We start from the raw sequence: 19019 nt of genomic DNA on the forward strand, positions 1-19019 counted from the left end.
ATCTGTGAAAAGCTGAATTCAGTCTACAAAGGTTAGCTCAGGCTTATCACGTGCTAAAGTGTGAGTTAAATGAAAATCCAGCATCTACAAGTCAAGGACTCTCAGGACTATCCTGATTATTTCAATCGTGGTCATCTTTCCGACTCAAATATGCAGTTCACAGGGAGCTGTGAAGTGGAAGTTTGGGCTTAAATATCAAATGTTTTTAATATTGTAGCATATATTAACATTTAACATGCTTTGTTTTGACTCTTTTTCTATAAAATAACTCTTCTTAGAGAAAGACAAAAACAAATTTATATTTCACTTTTGTGTTTTAGATTTTGCTAAGCATGTTGACTTTTTAGAAGCTATAAGTAGTGCCTTGAGGGCCCTTTTGCAAACAGTGGCCTCCAAGAACATTCCTCAGGTAAGGTTTTAAAATTTTTTTATGGAACTAGCCAAGATTCTGTATTACGGAGGCAAAATTTATTGCTTAACTATTTTTAAGTATTTATTGAAAGAGTAATGCATGATCCTTGTAAAGTGGAAACAAAAGTACTGAAAGTATAAAAGTAAAATCTTTACCTTCTCCCCACCACCCCCATCAAAACATACACAGTTTTTTAGTTGATATAATGTGTTTGGCATTTGTGTTGTAAGTATTTTCTCTGGAAATCATTTGTCTTTTTTTAAACATTTTATTACAGAAATTTACAGGCATGTACTCCAGGTCCTCCACAGTGATCTGTCTGCACCTCTGTGATAGGTGCCTTATCACTTTTATTTTTTACTTTTTATGAAGGAAATTTTCAAACATTTCTAAAAGCAGAGATAATAGTATTGTTACCTGAAAGCATTATCACCAAGTGTCAACAAGTTGCCAACATCTTGTCATTCTTGTTTCTTTCACTTTCCCTACATTTTTGTTTTAGCTTCTTGGAATAGTTAAAGCAAATCATATTATTTCACCCATGAATGTTTTATTGTGTGCTTCATTATGTGTCTGTGACAGAAAATGAATTTTTAAAAATCTTAACTGCAGTACCATTATCCCAAACCCCCAAATCAACAGATGTTTTAAAATTATCATTTGATATGCAGTCTGAGTTCAGTTTCCCCTGATTGCTTTTAAAATGTTTTTTTTTTTTCAATTGGTTTGTTCAAATCAGCATCTAAGTAGGATCCATGTATTGTTCTTAGTTGATATTTTGGTCTCTTAAATACATATATTTTAACGGGGTTAGTGAGATTTAATTCACATACCATACAGTTCACCCATTTAAAGTATACAATTCAGTAGTCTTCAGTATACTGACAGATTCTTAAATCTTTGAATTTATAACATTTCCCCTGCCTGCCCGCCTTTCCCCTTACTATTTATTCATCGAAGAAGCTATCGGGTTTCCCTGGTGGCGCAGTGGTTGAGAATCCGCCTGCCAATGCAGGGGACACGGGTTCGAGCCCTGGTCCAGGAAGATCCCACATGCCGCGGAGCAACTAAGCCCGCGCACCACAACTACTGAGCCTGCACTCTAGAGCCTGCGAGCCACAATTACTGAACCCATGAGCCACAACTACTGAGCCCGAATGCCCAGAGCCTGTGCTCTGCAACTAGAGAAGCCACCACAATGAGAAAGCCATGCACTGCAACGAAGAGTAGCCCCTGCTCGCCGCAACCAGCGAAGAGCCCGCGCACACCCAAAAATAAAGACCCAATGCAGCCAAAAATAAAAAATAATTAAATTTTTTTAAAAACCCAGAAAACGCCATAATATTAAAAAAAAGAAGAAGAAGAAGATGCTGTCATCTGTCCTAAAGAATTTCCCCCATTCTCAGATATGGCTGCTTTAACAATGTTATTATTTAACAGGTCCCTCTGTCTCCCATATTGCCTATAAATTGGGAGCTAGGTCTAGAGCCTTAATTAGATTCAGGATCAGATCATTTAGGCAAAAATAATTCACAGTGCTGTATGTATATTCTACTTTTATATCACAAATCACATATTGTTGTAAAATAGTGATGTTAAGATTAATCAATGGATTCACTTGTAGCAACCAGTGATTTTTGTTGTATAGATCCACTATTTTGCAAACCACTATAGGGTTTGCAAAATGGAGATATCCTAATTTTGTCATTCCTTTTAAAGCATTTATTAGCTGTGATTCTTCTATAAATAAAAACTTCCTATTTCATCAATTAGTTGGTAACTTTGAAATAAATTTCATACCGAAAAAGATAGGGTATGATTCTCCCTCCCCCCACCCCACCCTTTTTTCTAGAATAATGAGTTGGTGTCCTAGCAGTCTCTAAAAATAACCAGTTTTTTAAACCATCATTAAAAACTCATTATTAATTATTTACCCTACAGAATACAGTTAATAATTTCAAAATAATGGTATTATTACTAACAATAACACTACTGAATGCAGTTTAAGATTTCTTTGTGATTCTTCATGTCCTTAGGGAAAAAAATCCCTCTAGGACTACACAAATTACTGTGTTTTAAAGTTGCTTGAAAAGTTCTCTTTGTGGCTTGTTACAAAGTTAGCTTCCGTTGTTTCAGCTTTTATTAAAGCATTTTTTGTTTGCTTTAATTTTTTAATTATATAAAATATTTACACAGTTTCAGAGTTAAAACTGAAACAAGGTATTCAGCTTTAAAGAAGAATGAAATTCTGATACATGCTACTGCATGGATGAACCTTGAAGACATTATGCTAAATGAAAGACACAAAGGGACAAGTATTGTATGAATCCTCTTATGAGGGACCTAGAGTAGTTAAATTTGTGGGACAGAAAGTAGAATAGTGGTTACCAGGAGTTGGGGTAAGGGTGGGGTGTGTGGGGAGACGTTGTTTAACGGGTACAGGGTTGTAGTATGGAACAATGAAGAAGTTCTGGGGATGGATGGTGGTGTTGCACCAACAACAGTGTGAATGTACTGTACTTACTACCACTGAACTGTACTTTTAAATATGGTTGAAATGGTAAGTTTTACGTATATTTTATCCCCCAAAAGAATATACATATGTATATATTTAGAGAGGTCTAGCTTCTGTCCCTTTGCCCCTGTTCTTTCCTTTGTGCCATTGGTAATCATCCTTTTTGATTTTTTAATTTATCATTCTATTGTTCTTTTTTTGGTAAACATAAGCAAAATATGTATGTATTTGTATTTCAGTCCTTTACTTTACTTTTTTTTTTTTTTTTTTGTGGTACGCGGGCCTCTCACTGTTGTGGGCTCTCCCGTGGCGGGGCACAGGCTCCGGACGCACAGGCTCAGCGGCCGTGGCTCACGGGCCCAGCCGCTCCGCGGCATGTGGGATCCTCCCGGACCGGGGCACGAACCCGTGTCCCCTGCATCGGCAGGCGGACTCTCAACCACTGCACCACCGGGGAAGCCCCACTCCTTTCCTTAAAAGTAGTGCTTCTGTACTTTGCTCTTCTCCCTTATTAATCACCATAGACATGTTTCTCATTTCCTTTTTACAGCTTCATATCACTCCATTGTGTACATAGTCCATATTCAACATGTCTGCATCGATGGATATTGTCGTTGTTTCCAGTCTTTTGCTATCACAAATAGAACTGCAGTGAATAGCCTTTTTACAGAAGTTCTGTTGTGTTTTTTGCCATTGTGTCTTTGGGATCGATGCCTAGAATTGGGCTTGCCGGCTCAGAGAACAGATGGATTTGTAGCTTTGCTCTGGGTATTGCTGTAGTCCCCTCCTTAGAGTCTGAGCCGTTTCGAATCTCCACCAGCAGCGTTTGAGAGTGCCTGTTCTGCCAGAGCCTCACCAGAAGAATATGTTGTCAGAATGTTGGATTTTAAGTGGTCTGATGGGTGAGAAATTATATCTCAATTTTAATTTGCATTTCTCTTACTGTGAGGAGGTTGGGCATCTTTTCATGTGTCTTAAGGGCCTTTGCATTTCTTTTTCTGTAACTTTTCCCATCTTTTGCCAGTTTTGCTATCGGGTCTGTGGTCTTTTTCCTCTGTGTGTGGGCTTTGCCCCCAGTCTACTGAAGCAGAAACTCTGGGGAGGGGCCCAGAGATGTCTGTGTTTTAACAAGTTCTCTAGGTGATTGTCATGCACTCTGAAGTTTGGGAACTACAGTTCTAAACCGTCCTCACTGCTTCCTTTCTAAAATCCTCCAGTTCTGAGTACCATGTCACTAGACCACACCACCCCACCTCTCTTGGTTACAGTCACCCACCATCCCCAAGGGTACCCCTCGTTCCTTGAAGATTCCTGCTGTTGGTTTCTGTTACTTTTCACTGGTCCCGTCATGATTCTAGGTGATTTCAGAATCCACGTGGATGCTCTTCCCAGGAACCTGGCTTCGCAGTTCTTGGGCCTCCTTTCCTCTGGTGGCCTGTCTTCCTTCTGTCCTTAGTCATTGCACGGCCACACCTCTAGAGCAGTGCTAACCCAGACTTGGCCCTGCTCCAGAGTTTAATGGGAAGTCTCTGGTGTTTTACTGTTAAATATAGCACATGATGTTGGCCTCTAATATATACTCTTTAAATTTTTTCTCTTTGTATATTTGAGAATTTTTTTCAAGAACGTAACTTCTAAAAAAAAAGAAAGAACATAACTTCTGACCCTCAGTTTCTATGAAAGGGAAAGTGACATTTGCACTCTCTTGTGATACCTGTGTCCACTTGTGTGTTCAAATCAGCTTAAAATGAAAATTATCACTACTTGGTGGAAGCACTATATAATTTAATGGGTTTTACAATCTTTATTAATTTACCATAACACACAAATCTCAGAGTCAGTTCTTACCTTGTATAGATTTCAGCCCATTTTTATTAAAGCTGCATGGTCCTATTTACATTTTTTATGATCAACGTTGAAAAGAAATGAGAATCTCTTTGGTCTGTGTACCTCTGAATGAAAGTCTTCAAATGAGACAAATAGGATCTGAAGGTTCTTTTACAGGCTTACAGCCATGGGATAGAAAAAGTGGTGACAGTGACATGAGCAGGCCTCGTCCAAGTTCAGAGTTACCAACGTTATTAATGAGTGATTAGAATATGTAATAACTTCTCCACCGAGAGTGTGTGTCACTTGTAGCATCGTGCCTCTTGTAGAAGAGACTGCTGCCAATCCCGTCGCACATGCTGTTGGAATTGGCTGAGTTTAACATGCTAAATACTCTCTCCTTCTCTTTCAACAGTGCATGACTCCCGACCAGCTGTTGACACTATGCAGAGCAGGCATCCATAGTAGTAATGTTGGGGTGAGGGTAAATGTGGTTAGTATTTTAGGAATCACTGGCAGCGTCCTAGCCAAAGAAGATGGCACACTTGACACTCTTAAGGTAAAAACAATATGCTTCCAACCTAAATCATTAAGTCATTAGAAATGGGAGAAGAGTGACTATCGGTGTGGGATTTTAAAAACTTCTCTGGACTTCATGAGAAGAAATCATATCAAGAAGTTGCTTACTGGGGACTTCTCTGGCGGTCCAGTGGTTAAGACTTCAAGCTTCCAATGCAGGGGGTATGGGTTTGCTCCCTGGTCAGGGAACTAAAATCCGGCCTACCGTGCGGCACAGCCAAAAAATAAAACTAAAAAAATATATATATATATATGTATTGCAAGAAAAAGAAAAGTTGCTTACTAAGGTATATTATTAAAACATACCCTTTGGCTTAATCTAACTCCATGAATCAGATAGGTACTTGAAGAGTTGTCACATTTTGCCATTTAACTTTACTCCGGAGATGTTTTATCAAAAATAAATTTGTCTTCAGTGGAAGGCCAGGGTTCAGAGTTGTTCAAGATGCCTCTGCCTTTGCTGTTGCGTTAGATGTGTACATGTTGTATTCTCCTCCTGATGAAGGAACAGTCCAGACAGTTTCCTCAGCACACCAGGCTGTAGTGCATTCTGCACAAAGCCACCCAGTTCATCCTAAGACCTCTCATAAATTTTAAGCAGCAACTCTGGTAGTGCCAGCACACCAGGAACTCACTCAGCATGTTTGCTTCCAGCACTTTATCTCAACAAGTTGCTTAGGAACTGCACTGCCAGAGATACAGCCTAGTAACTAAAAGAACAGTAGTAGTAAAATTACCCTTTGTTGTGCTAATCACCATTGCTGATAATGGATTATAAACTGATTATTATAAAGTATTTTCTTAACTTGCTAAGAGCTAAACAATGTGACTGGTATTTTTTAGAAGCTTATTTTGAAATGGTGATACATGCATATAGCAAAACATTTAGGAAAGTAGAAAAGAATCTATAGTGCAAAGACACATCTCCACTCCTAAACATCCGGTTCCCCTAGTTCCACTGTAGAGAGGCAGCCACTGTTACCCATCTCTTCTGCGTCATTCCAGGGGTTTTGATTATATATAGACACCAAGTGAGAGAGCATGGCTGTGTGGCTCTGTACATGTACACATATACCGATGAGCATGTGTAGGTGGAATCACTTCCCACCCCTTTAGACTGTAAGGTCCAAGGTCCACTTTAGGGGAACAGCGAGTTTTTCTCAGGCATAACATAAGATTTCTAAAATATTTTTATTTAGTCACATTTTCAAGCATGAAGAAAAGTAGAAAGTACAGGAAATTTTTGTATAGCCATCAAGCGTATTTAAGAATTACTAGTTTTCTATCATATATACTTCAAGTAGTTGCTCTGCTGAGTGTGTTAAAGACATCCTGGTATTTTGCCCCCATGGGTTCAGTACGCATATCTTAACAAGAGGGACACTCTCTTATATAACCACCATTATGCTGTACACAATTAACAGTTATTTCTTAATATGTCTAATACCTGGTCCATATTCAGAACTTTCCAGTTGTTCCAAAAATATCTATTTGTGGATGGTTTGTTTAAACCAGGATCTAAGTAAAGTCTACATGTTGTGCCTGTTTGGGGGTCTTCTAAGCCTCTCTTCATCTAGAGCTGTGCTCCTTCTTGCGCCACCTCCCAACCCCTGTTTTCTCCTCAGCTCCCGGGTTGGTTGTGGCTCATAATGTTCAGCTTCTGGATTTGTCTGATTGCTTCCTTGTGACGTTACGTTTGTTCCTTTATCCTCTGAATCTCCCGCAAGATGGAAGTTAGATCTAAAAGCTAGGTTCGATTCAGATTAATCTTTTCAGTAAAACTACTTCGTAGGTGATGCTGTATATTTCATGTTGTATGATAAGATACTAAATTTAAATACTATCCTAGAGGTTATCTAGACCACTTATATTCAGATGAGAAAATTGAGGCCCAGCGTGGGTAACGGGACTGTCCCATAGTCACCCCGTTATTTATGGTAGAGCTGGAGTTTGGACTCAGCATTTCTTATTTTATTTTATTTTATTTATTTTATTTTTGGCTGTGTTGGGTCTTCGTTGCTGTGCGCGGGCTTTTCTCTGGTTGCGGTGAGCGGGGGCTACTCTTTGTCGCGGTGTGCAGGCTTCTCATTGCGGTGGCTTCTCTTGTTGCGGAGCACGGGGCTCTAGGCGCGTGGGCTTCAGTAGTTGTGGCTTGTGGGCTCTAGAGCGCAGGCTCAGTAGCTGTGGCGCACGGGCTTAGTTGCTCCGCGGCATGTGGGATCTTCCCAGACCAGGACTCGAACCTGTGTCCTCTGCATTGGCATGCGGAGCCTCAACCACTGTGCCACCAGGGAAGCCCTGGACTCAGCATTTCCACTCTCCCACCCGTAATACAGATGTGCACATCGCCCTTAAGACATAAAGTGTGAAGCAGAACAGCCAAAATAACTTTACTCTTAAACAGTTCTTTGCAGGTTGGGAATGGTCTGTTCATTAGCTAGCTAATTGTGAAAAAAAAGGGTAGATGTTAAAAATCATCACAGTGATGCAAAATGAGATTATGTGCTCTTTAGTTTTTTAATTGTCTTAGAGTGTTTTTCATGTAATTTAAAAAGCAGGGGCTTCCCTGCTGGCGCAGTGGTTAAGAATCCGCCTGCCAATGCAGGGGACATGGATTGGAGCCCTAGGCCGGGAAGATCCCATGTGCTGTGGAGCAGCTAGGCCCGTGCGCCACAACTGCTGAGCCTGTGCTCTAGAGCCCGCGAGCTGCAACTACTGAGCCCGTGTGCCACAACTACTGAAGCTCATGCACCTAGACCCCGTGCTCTGCAACAAGAGAAGCCACTGCAATGAGAAGCCCACGCACTGCAACGAAGAGTAGCCCCCGCTTGCCACAACTAGAGAAAGTCCTCCTGCAGCAATGAAGACCCAATGCAGCCAAAAATAAATTAATTAATTAATTAAAAAAAAATTTTAAAAAGGAGGGTTTTTTTTACAGATAATATTTATATGCATTTTGACACCATGGGAAAAGCCTTTTTGATGGAGATAGAAGGGAAATTTTAATAACTTCCAATATCTGTTTTTCATATATCATTTATGGATCTTAATTCATTTTATTTAGGAATATAAACTCTAAGATTTTAAATTTATCTTGCTTTTGTTATACTTGGTATTTTTATAAATATGTGTTGACTTTGATCTTTTTAAAGTTTTAATTTTTCCCTAGCATTTATTTATTTATTTATGGGCCACACAGCATGGCTTGTGGGATCTTAGTTCCTCAACCAGGGATCACACCCACGCCCCCTGCAGTGGAAGTACAGAGTCTTAACCACTGGACTGCCAGGAAAGTCCCTCCCTAGCATTTTTATGTAAAATTTTATGCGAGAATTGTTGTCACCTTTAGAGTTAGTACTTAATTTTGAAAGCTGACTTAGGATGTTGGATGATAACTGTGTTTTGTTGTCTCCAGACCATCGGGTGCTTTCTGCTTGAGGTTGCCACCAAAGATCCCTCCCTTGTAGTAGCAGGAGAGGCTTTGGATGCCCTCTTTGATGTTTTTGCAGATGGTAAAGAAGCTGAAAGGGCCTCAGTTCAAATTAAATTGTTATCTGCTCTGAAAGAATTCCAGCCAGTCTTCAAAATGAAGGTATGTAGCATTTTATTTAGAAATGCTGAAGTCTCAGCATTCTATGGGAGGAGGGTGTATGTGGTTCCCTCCGTGCAATCTCAGTGATTCATATAGCACTCCATCCCCAGTTCTGTGTAAACGCTTGTTGGCTGAGTCAGGGCTCAGTCTCCCTTTCTGTTGAATCACTGTGACGTGAGCCAAAATGGTGTCGACACGTTCCTCTTTCTGCAGCGGTTTAGAAATGTTAACAGTGCTTATGTGTAAGCACTACAGTCTGGCCTGCAAAGCACTTTCATAGACATGTTATATTTATTTTATATCATGTAATGCATTATAGGCTGATTTCATTGTTACGAATACTTCCCTTTGGTGCTCTGAAAAAAAGGCAAACAAACTCCAAGTTGGCCTCTAATGGAGAACGTAGCTACCTTCATTTGCCCTTTTATTGATTGATTGATTGATTGATTGATTCATCAGAAGCATCAAAGCTAACTTTGAGTCAAAAAAATAATGTTCAAAAACTGTTTTAGTGGTTGGGGGAAGGCAACCAGAAATTTTAAAAACAGCGTTTGATCGCATGTCCACGAATGTAAGTTTATCAATTCTCCTCTTATCTAAATCTCTATTTCATTTTGAGAAATAAAAATATTTGTATTTTTTGCTTTTACATTTTAAATTAAACTTTTGCTTTTAAAGCTTTGTCAAGAGAATAGAGGCTTTAATGGAAAAGTAGCTTACTTTTGTTGCTTTCCAATACGTGTTTCTTTTCTCTAACAAGCTTCTAAGGCAGAATTCAGTTCCTGTGGCCAGAGCTCTGTGATAAGTTTTTAGGTGAATGGGATTGTATGCTTAGAAATTTAAACTTTTTGAATTTTTTTTAAGGCATAAAAAATAGTTTTCTTTTGCAGAAGAAAAAAATAGCACATGCCATGCACATTCTGTGTCACAGTTACATCAGTATTAGTTTAGGAACATTAATAATTGGTTTGTTTTTGACATTTTCATGTTTTGGCATCCCACATTTAAAAATGTAGCGATAGTGGCTGACACTTACTGAGTTAAGCTTCACCAGTAGGTGACTTTAGTCTTGAGGGGGGAAAATTGATCAGTTTACTCTTAATTATGCTTTGTTTAAGCCTGTAGTTTTGTTTGTTTCTTTGTCTGGGTTTTGTTTTGTTTTGAGATGTAATTGACATACAGTGTCAGTTTTAGGTATACAACATAATAATTTGATATATGTACCTATTGCAAAATGATTACCGCAATAAGTTTAGTTAACATTCATCACCACACATAGTTACAGATTTTTTTCTTGTAATGAAAACTTATAAGACCTACTCCCTTAGTCACTTTCAGATATATAGTACGGTGTTGTTAACTGTCATCACCTTGCTATACATTACATCCCCGGGACTTATTTCTCTTATACAGTTGATCCTTGAATAACACGGGGCAGATCCACTTAAATACACAGATTTTCTTCCGTGGTAAATACTACAGTACTACATGATCCGCAGTTGGTTGAATCCGTGGCCAACAGTAAACTTATTCCCAGGTTTTTGACTGGGGTGTGGGGAGTGGACGCCCTAACCACTGCATTGTTCAAGGGTCAGCTGGAACTGAAGTGTGTACCTTTTGACCACCTTCACCCATTTTACCCACCCCGATCCCAAAGGCCTAGTGTTTATTTTTTAAGCAGTGAGAAGTTTTATTCCCACCTGTTCCCTGTCTCATGGGTAACCAAACTGAATGGTGTTTCTCTAAGCAAAGACAAATGCACCTTAGTATTTTCCCCCTTCATTATCCAAAAGGTAGTATAATATATTCACATTCCTGTACTTTATGTGCTTTTACTTAACACTGTCTCCTAGAGACATTTCCATACCAGTACATGGAGGGTGTCCACATTGTTCTTAAAGATCACAGGCCCTTTAAACTTCTGAAAAAGCAGTCTGCGTGGTAAGGAGAAGATGTCCCCTTTCCCTGCAGCTGCAAGGAAAGCAGATGCAGTTGAGCCATCAGACTGTGTAGAAGCGAACGCTTAGAGAGCAGTGATGTAAACTGTGAACTAGGAAAGTAACCCCTGACCTCTGGAATGTCCATTGTTCTGATTGATTTTCCTACTTAATATGCATTGCAGTGATGGTGATATTTAATTGTTTTTCTTTTCTCAAAGCTATAAAGCCCTGATGAAGTTTCTCTGTTAGCCAGAATGGCAACATCTAGTTTTTTATATGAAGCTCCTTTGTGAATGAAGCCACAGTTGCATTAAAGGCTGTTCGGTATATATTTAGCCCCAAATTGCATCTAAACACAATACAATGCATTTTACCAAAAAACTTCTTTAGAGCAGCTGTCCACAAAAGTGTCCTGTATCCGCAGCGCCAGCATCACCTGGTAACTTGTTACAAATGCAAATTCTCAGGCCCAGCTCCAGACCTACTGAAAATCAGAAACTGTGTGGATAGGCCCACCAGTCTGGTTTTTAACAAGCCTTCCAGATGCTAAAATTTGAGAACCATGGCTCTGGATTAGAGGTGAGGTATAGTTCACATACCATACAACTCATTCTTTTAAAGTCTACAATTCAGTTGTTCTTGTAACTATCATTTAAAAGGTGTACAATCTTAATTTATCTTTATTATGGCTAATGTACTGTGTTCCATCACCTTGGAAGTGAAAATGTTTCACCAAAATCTGACTGCTGTTTGTTCTAAAAATAAATACACCGCAGATTAAATGCTTTCTTATTTAAAGGAATTAGTGATATATACCAAATCACATATGATATTTTTTTGGCAGTTACGGAAAGAAGGGAGAGCTAAATACAGTCCAGATCAGCTGTGTGTTCTCGACAACGTGAAGATGAACTTGAGAAGGTTTGTCGCTTATCAAGAAACTGTTGAGAAAAAACTGACTACTTGAAAGAGACCAGTCCTCGCCTCAGAGCGTTCAAAGCTGAAGAATACTAGAGGGTTTCCTTTCAGTGTGTGTGTTCCTGAAAGTCATTTTTTAATGCCTGTACACTAGTTTGAAGTTCATAAAAACTCCAGAACCTGTCAGAAACTCTTTAAAAGCTCTGGGATCTGTGTGGCATTTCTAGTGCTCTCAGAAATGTTTCCAGCATATTTTAGTCACTGGAAACACGAACAGTGGAAACACAAGGAAATCTCAGGTGCTTCTTCATGAGCAGTGAAGGCACTTCCAAACAATCATGTTTTCCTTGAATTTTGCAAAAAAGGAAAATCCGAAGCATTGCTTGGATGCTCTTTTAAGCCATTATCATCTTATATTAGCCAAATCTTTAACTGAAATATGAAGACAAGCTTTATAAATTTTTTTTGGTATGAAGTATATCAATTATGCTTACCTTTTGTGAAGAGGGGAGTGAGTTGGAGTCATATACCACTATTTAGCAGACTATACTACTAGCTAATGAGCTCTTGAGGTCATCGTCGTCCTCTGTACAAAAGGATCTGATCGGATACTGCTTTGGAACATCACTCCTTATTTAATTGGAATTTAAATGGAATCAGAATTGGAAGAATATGTTTTTTAATAAATAACTTTTTAATTGAAAGCTTTGTGTCTTGGAAGATCTTTTTTAAAATATCAGATAATCCTATTACTGCGTGTTTGCTTGCTAATGGATCTTGCTTTGAATATATGTGTGCTATTAAAAACAAGACTTTATACCAAGAATCTCCAGCATTACTGTCAATGTCCTTGAGGTAGTACGGTGACAGGTGGAGCGAGCAAAGGGAGGGAGCTTCAGTGCACATCATTGTCGGAGTGGGGCCCCTGGACCAGGTCTGTTGTCTGTCCATTTGCCTGATCAGAGGAGTTGTTGGAGATTTGAAAATTTACCCACTGTAGATCTCAGTTGACCTGTTAAAAGGCCCATTACCCAGCACAGGACTTGACTTTAGTTAACGTCCATCACCTCACATACATTTTTTTTCCTTGTGATAAGAACCTTTAGCATCGACTCTCTCAGCACCTTTCAAATGTGCAATACGGTATTGTTAACTGTAGTCCCCGTGCTGTACATGACATGCCCAGTCACTTATAATTGGAAGTCTGTACCTTTTGTCAACCTTCACCCATTTTGCTTGCCCCCCAACCGCTCACCTCGGGCGACTAACAATCTATTCTCTCTATGCATTCAGTTGTTTGGTTTTCGGGTGTTTTTTTGTTTGTTTGTTTTTTTAGATTCCACATATAAGTGAGATCATACAGTATTTGTTTTTCTCTGATGTATTTCACTTAGCATAATGTCCTCAAGGTCTACCCACATTGTCACAAGTGGCAGGATTTCCTTCTTTTTTATGGCTGAATACTATCCCATTGTGTATATACACTACATTTTCTTTACCCATACGTCCACTGATGGGCGTTTAGGTTGTTTCCATGTCTTGGCTACTGTGAATAATGCTACAATGAACAAATGGTGCATATATCTTTTTTTTAATAAATTTATGTATGTATGTATTTATTTATGGCTACGTTGGGTCTTCGTTGATGCCTGGGGGCTTTCTCCAGTTGCGGCAAGCGGGGGCTACTCTTAGTTGTGGTGCACAGGCTTCTCATTGTGGTGGCTTCTCTTGTTGCGGAGCATGGGCTGTAGGTTTGTGGGCTTCAGTAGTTGTGGCTTGCGGGCTCTAGATCGCAGGCTCAGTAGCTGTGGCGCATGGGCTTAGTTGCTCCGCGGCATGTGGGATCTTTCCCGACCAGGGCTCGAACCCATGTCCCCTGCATTGGCAGGCGGATTCTTAACCACTGCGCCACCAGGGAAGTCCTGCAGATATCTTTTTGAGACAGTGATCTCATTTCCTTCAGATCTATACCCAGAGGTGGAATTGCTGTATCATATGGTGGTTCTATTTTGAATTTTCTGAGGAATCTCCCTACTGTGTTCATAGTGGCTACACAATTTACTTTCCCACCAATATTGCACAAGGGTTCCCTTTTCTTCACATCCTCACCAACACATATCTCTTGTCTTTTTGAAAATAGCCATTGTAGCAGGTGTGAAGTGATAGCTCATTGTGGTTTTGAGAGACAAATTCTTCCAATGAAGAAAAGTTTCAGAGTTCTCCCTGCTTCAAATGTTTATAGCATATATTCATTTTCAAGGAGGATAAAATTTCCAATTTTGTAATCTTTCCCACACTTTCCTACCTATAAACATTATGCAAAATAACTAGCACAGGGCTTAGTACGTAGCAGGCTCTCGATAAATATTTGTCGAACAAATAAATGTTAGTGATTTTCTGTCTTATTAAGCAAGCTTGTTGCAGTTTTTGAATGCAGAATCACCCTATGGAACAGTGGAACGTGAGTTATTACATTGGAAATGTGCCATCCCCCCAATGTTTTAGGCTCTGAGGCATTAAGAGTCTGTACTGCTACCATTTAATTTTGCTACTCAGAACAACAATAAAGATAGGAAAAGATTAAATATACTCTACAGCTGTTTACATAATAGCTCAGCAAGCATATGAATATTATTCATGGCACAGTAAAATAGAAACTGTAGTTTTTTATGTAGGAAAAAAAGCCTGCTTTAAAATACAGTTATTTGCAAATTATCCAGAATAGTCCATTAAGCATATACACTCTTTTAAGAGTTGAAGTATAAGCTCATGTGAGAGCCTTTTTTCTAGAAAATATTTTTAAGTGTCCAACCCGCCATGGCATGTTTATCCAAGGAAATAAAAATCACTGCTTTACTTCTCTCTTTTTCTTTTTGCCTTTAAGATGGAAACTCATTTTAAGATAGAATTGATTTTGAAATATTAGTCATTTAATTACATTTCTTTATCTGTAGTTTTATCTTTTGCCTTTATCTAGTCTTTCAAAGGAATACCTTTGAGTAATCAAGATAGGGAAAGTTCTTATCTCTTCAGCGTTCCTGTTCAGCCAGTTCTGTTGCAGGCTTGCTTCCTGCCTTTTTGAAATTGCATGGACCAATACTTGATTGTACAGGCAGACCTCGGAGATATTGCCAATACTGGTCCAGACAACCGCGTCAAAGCAAATATTGTAATAAAGTGAGTCACCAATTTTTTGATTTCCCAGTGCATAAGTGCGCAATAGCATTATGTTTAAAAAATAATGTACATAATTTTTTTTCCTTTTTGGCTGCGTTGGGTCTTCGTTGCTGCGCGCGGGCTTTCTCTAGTTGTGGCCAGCGGGGGCTACTCTCCGTTGCGGTGCGTGGGCTTCTCATTGCGGTGGCTTCTCTTGTTGGGGAGCACGGGCTCTAGGCGCATGGGCTTCGGTAGTTGCAGCACGCGGGCTCAGTAGGTGCGGCACGTGGGCCCTAGAGCACGCGGGCTTCAGTAGTTGTGGCACGTGGGCTCAGTAGTTGTGGCTCGTGGGCTCTAGAGCGCAGGCTCAGTAGTTGTGGCGCACGGGCTTAGTTGCTCCGCGGCATGTGGGATCTTCCAGGACCAGGGATCGAACCCGTGTCCCCTGCATTGGCAGGCAGATTCTTAACCACTGCGCCACCAGGGAAGTCCTACATACCTTAATTTTAAAATACTTTATTGTTAAAAAATGCTACCCATCATCTGAGCCTTCAGTGAGTTGTAATCTTTTTTGCTGGTGGAGGCTCTTGCCTGGATGTTGATGCTGCTGACTGACCCGGGTGGTGGTTGCTGAAGGCTGGGGGCGCTGTGGCAATTTTTTAAGTCACCAGTGAAGCATCTCTTGACGCCTCCTTTCACAAACAAGTTCTTTGTAGCATGCAAAGCTTTTGATAGCATTTTATCCACTTCTTTCAAAATTAGAGTCAATCCTCTCAAACCCTACTGCTTCCTTGTCAACTAAGTTTTTGCTCATCCATAAGAAGTAACTCCTCATCCATTAAAGTTTTATAATGAGATTGCAGCAATTCAGTCACATCTTCGGACTCCACTTGTGATTCTAGTTCTCATGCTGTTCCTACCACATCGGCAGTAACTTCCTTCACTGAAATCCTGAAATCCTCAAAGTCATCCATTAGAGTTGGAGTCAACTTCTTCCAAACTCCTGTTAATATTGATATTTTCATCTCTTACCATGAATCATGAATATTTTTAATGGCATCTAGAATGGTGAGTCCTTTCCACAAGGTTTTCAGTTTATTTTGCCCAGGTCCGTCAGAGGAATTGCTGACTATGGCAGCTATAGCCTTACAAAATGTATTTCTTAAATAAGACTTGAAAGTGGAAATTACTCCTTTACCCAATGGGCTGCAGAATGGATGCTGAGTTAGCAGGCATGAAAACAACATTAATCTCATTGTATATCTCCATCAGAGCTCTTGGGTGACCAGGTGCATTGTCAATGAGCATTAATATTTTGAAAGGCATTTTTTTTTTCTGAGCAGTAGGTCTCAACAGTGAGTTTAAACTATTCAGTAAACTACGTTGTAAACAGATGTGCTGTCATCCAGACTTTACTGTTTCATTTATAGAGCACAGGTAGAGTATATTTAGCATAATTCTTAAGGGTCCTAGGATTTTTGGAATTGTAAAGGAGTATTGGGTGCAACTTAAAAAGTCACCAGCTGCATTAGGCCCTGACAAGAGACTCAGCCTGTCCTTTGAAGCTTTGAAGCCAGGCATTGACATAACCTCTCTAGCTATAAGTCCTAGACAGCATCTTCTCCCAGTATAAGGCTGTTTCATCTACATTGGAAATCTGTTGTTTAGTGTAGCCACCTTCACTAATGATCTTAGCTAAATCTTCTGGATAACTTGCTGTAGCTTCTACATCAGTACTTGCTGCTCCACCTTGTCCTTTTATGTTATGGAGTTAACTTCTTTCCTTAAACCTCATGAACCAACCTCTGCTACCTTCAAACTTTCTTCTGCAGCTTCTCACCTCTCTCAGCCTTCATAGAATTAGAGAGTTAGGGCCTTGCTCTGGAATAGGTTTTGGTTTAAGGGAATGTTGTGGGTGGGTTTGATCTTCTCTCCAGACCACTAAAACCATTTCAGCTATAAGGCTGTTTCACTTTCTTATCATTCCTGTGTTCGGTGGAGTAGAACTTTTAATTTCCTTCAAGTACTTTTCCTTTGCATTCACAACTTGGCTAACCGTTTGGTGCAAGAGGCCAAGCTTTTGGCTGATCTAGGCTTTCACATGCCTTCCTCACTGAGGTTAATCGTTTCTAGCTTTTGATTTAAAGTGAGAGACATGCGACGCTTCCTTTCACTTGAACACTTACAGACCAGTTAGGGCTATTAATTGGCCTAATTTCAATATCTTTTTGTCTCAGGGAATAGGGAGGCCCAGTAGAGGGAGAGTAACGGAACAGCCCGTTGGTAGAGCAGTCAGAACACACACGAAATGCAGTTGGTGGTGCAGTTTGTGGTGCCCCGAAACAATTACAATAGTAAACATCAAAGATCTTTGATCACAGATCGCTGTAACAAATATAACAATAATGAAAATTTTGAAATATTGTGAGAATTACCAAAATGTGCACAAACACAGAGCAAGCAAATTTGTAAAAAACGCCGCTATCTGTGAATTGCAAGGTATGCCTAATTTAACTGATATATAGGACATGAGCAATTTTAACACTCTCTTCTCCACATCCAAAAACACTTTGTTTTCAGCAACAGTAAACTTGTATTATACTAGTTTAAAACATCCGCTTTTAGGAGCGGAACACTTCCTTCCTTTCCTTGCCATTTTATTTTTATAAAATATGGATTTATAGTATATGGTTAGTCCATATATTCTGTCCCCTTCAAAATAAAATCTGTCATCGTCTCTGTCTTGTTACTGCTTAGATTTATTTCTTTTTTAAAAATTTATTTTATTGATGTGTAGTTGATTGACAATGTGTTAATTTCTGCTATACAACAAAGTAATTTGGTTATACATATACACATTCTTTTTCATGTTCTTTTCCATTAGGGTTTATCACAGGATATTGAATATAGTTCCCTGTGCTGTACAGTAGAACCTTGTTGTTTACTCATTCTATATATAATAGATTGCATCTGCTAATCCCAAACTCCCAGTCCTTCCCTCCCCTACCACTCCTTCCCCTTGGCAACCACAAATCTGTTCTCTATGTCTGTGAGTCTGTTTCTGTTTCATAGATAAGTCCATTTGTGTCATATTTTAGATTCCACATATAAGTGATATCATATGGTATTTGTCTTTCTCTTTCTGACATACTTCACTTAGTATGATAATCTCTAGGCCCATCCATGTTGCTGCAAATGGCATTATTTCAGTCCTTTTTATGGCTGAGTAATATTCCATTGTATATATACGTACCACATTTTCTTTATCCATTCATCTTTCGATGGGCACTTAGGTTGTTTCATGTCTTGGCTATTGTGCTACTATGAACATAAGGGTGTATGTATCTTTTTGAATTCTAGCTTTTGAATTCTAGTTTTGTCTGGATATATACCCAGGAGTGGGATTTCTGGATCATACGGCAACTCTATTTTTAGTTTTCTGAGGAACCTCCATACTGTTTTCCATGGTGGCTGCACCAATTTACATTCCCATCAACAGTGAGAAAAGGAGGGTTCCCTTTTCTCCACACCCTCACCAGCATTTGTTATTTGTAGATTTTTTAATGATGGCCCTTCTGACCAGTGTGAGGTGGTACCTCACTGTAAGCTTAGATTTATTTCTAAGTGTTTATTTCTATTATAAGTGGACTGTGATACTGATAGACTGTCTGCTGCCAAAGTAATTCGTGTTCCTTTGGATGGTTCTGCCCCAGGACTTGGACTGCTATGGAACCAACACCAAGTCAAGTGTTCGTGAGATATTTGTGGCAGGAGCAAGAGGCCTGTGGTCACAATGGTGTCCTCTTTGGGGCAGCAGTTTCTTGCTAGGCCGTTCCAATGGCTGCACCAGGTCCCTTGTGCCCTGTGTCTGCATTTCCTGCCCATTGAGAGAAACTGATTCTCCCTCCCTCTCATCAGTTTTGTGAGCTACCCTAGAACTTTATAATAAACTTTATTTTTTGATAGCCATGCTGTTTCTGCTGCTTGCAACCTAAAAACCCTGGTTGATAGGTATCCTTCTAGAACTTTCTGGGCACATCCATCTAGACATACATGAATATATTTTTTCTACAATAGGCA

The 19019-nt window shown here is 39.6% G+C and overlaps 1 protein-coding gene across 4 annotated transcripts in view; it reads left to right on the forward strand.

The window, feature by feature from the left end:
* HEATR3 (HEAT repeat containing 3) overlaps nucleotides 1-12487 on the forward strand; it is a 37697-nt gene extending 25210 nt beyond the window's left edge. For 3 of the 4 annotated variants that reach the window (XM_022555128.3, XM_022555131.3, XM_022555132.3), the window contains 4 exons: nucleotides 321-409; nucleotides 5170-5313; nucleotides 8749-8925; nucleotides 11710-12487. In XM_022555128.3, coding sequence (XP_022410836.1) covers nucleotides 321-409; nucleotides 5170-5313; nucleotides 8749-8925; nucleotides 11710-11832 — 533 coding nt within the window. In that variant the 3' untranslated portion in view covers nucleotides 11833-12487. The remainder of the gene's footprint in view (nucleotides 1-320; nucleotides 410-5169; nucleotides 5314-8748; nucleotides 8926-11709) is intronic. The other variant, XM_022555130.3, reaches the window with a different exon arrangement.
* Nucleotides 12488-19019: the final 6532 nt, after the last annotated feature.

The sequence above is a fragment of the Delphinapterus leucas genome, chromosome 20, assembly GCF_059928025.1.
Source record: "Delphinapterus leucas isolate spDelLeu-1000000601 "Yukka" chromosome 20, BTC_Dleu_Yukka2, whole genome shotgun sequence".
Classification (NCBI taxonomy): Eukaryota; Metazoa; Chordata; class Mammalia; order Artiodactyla; family Monodontidae; genus Delphinapterus; species Delphinapterus leucas.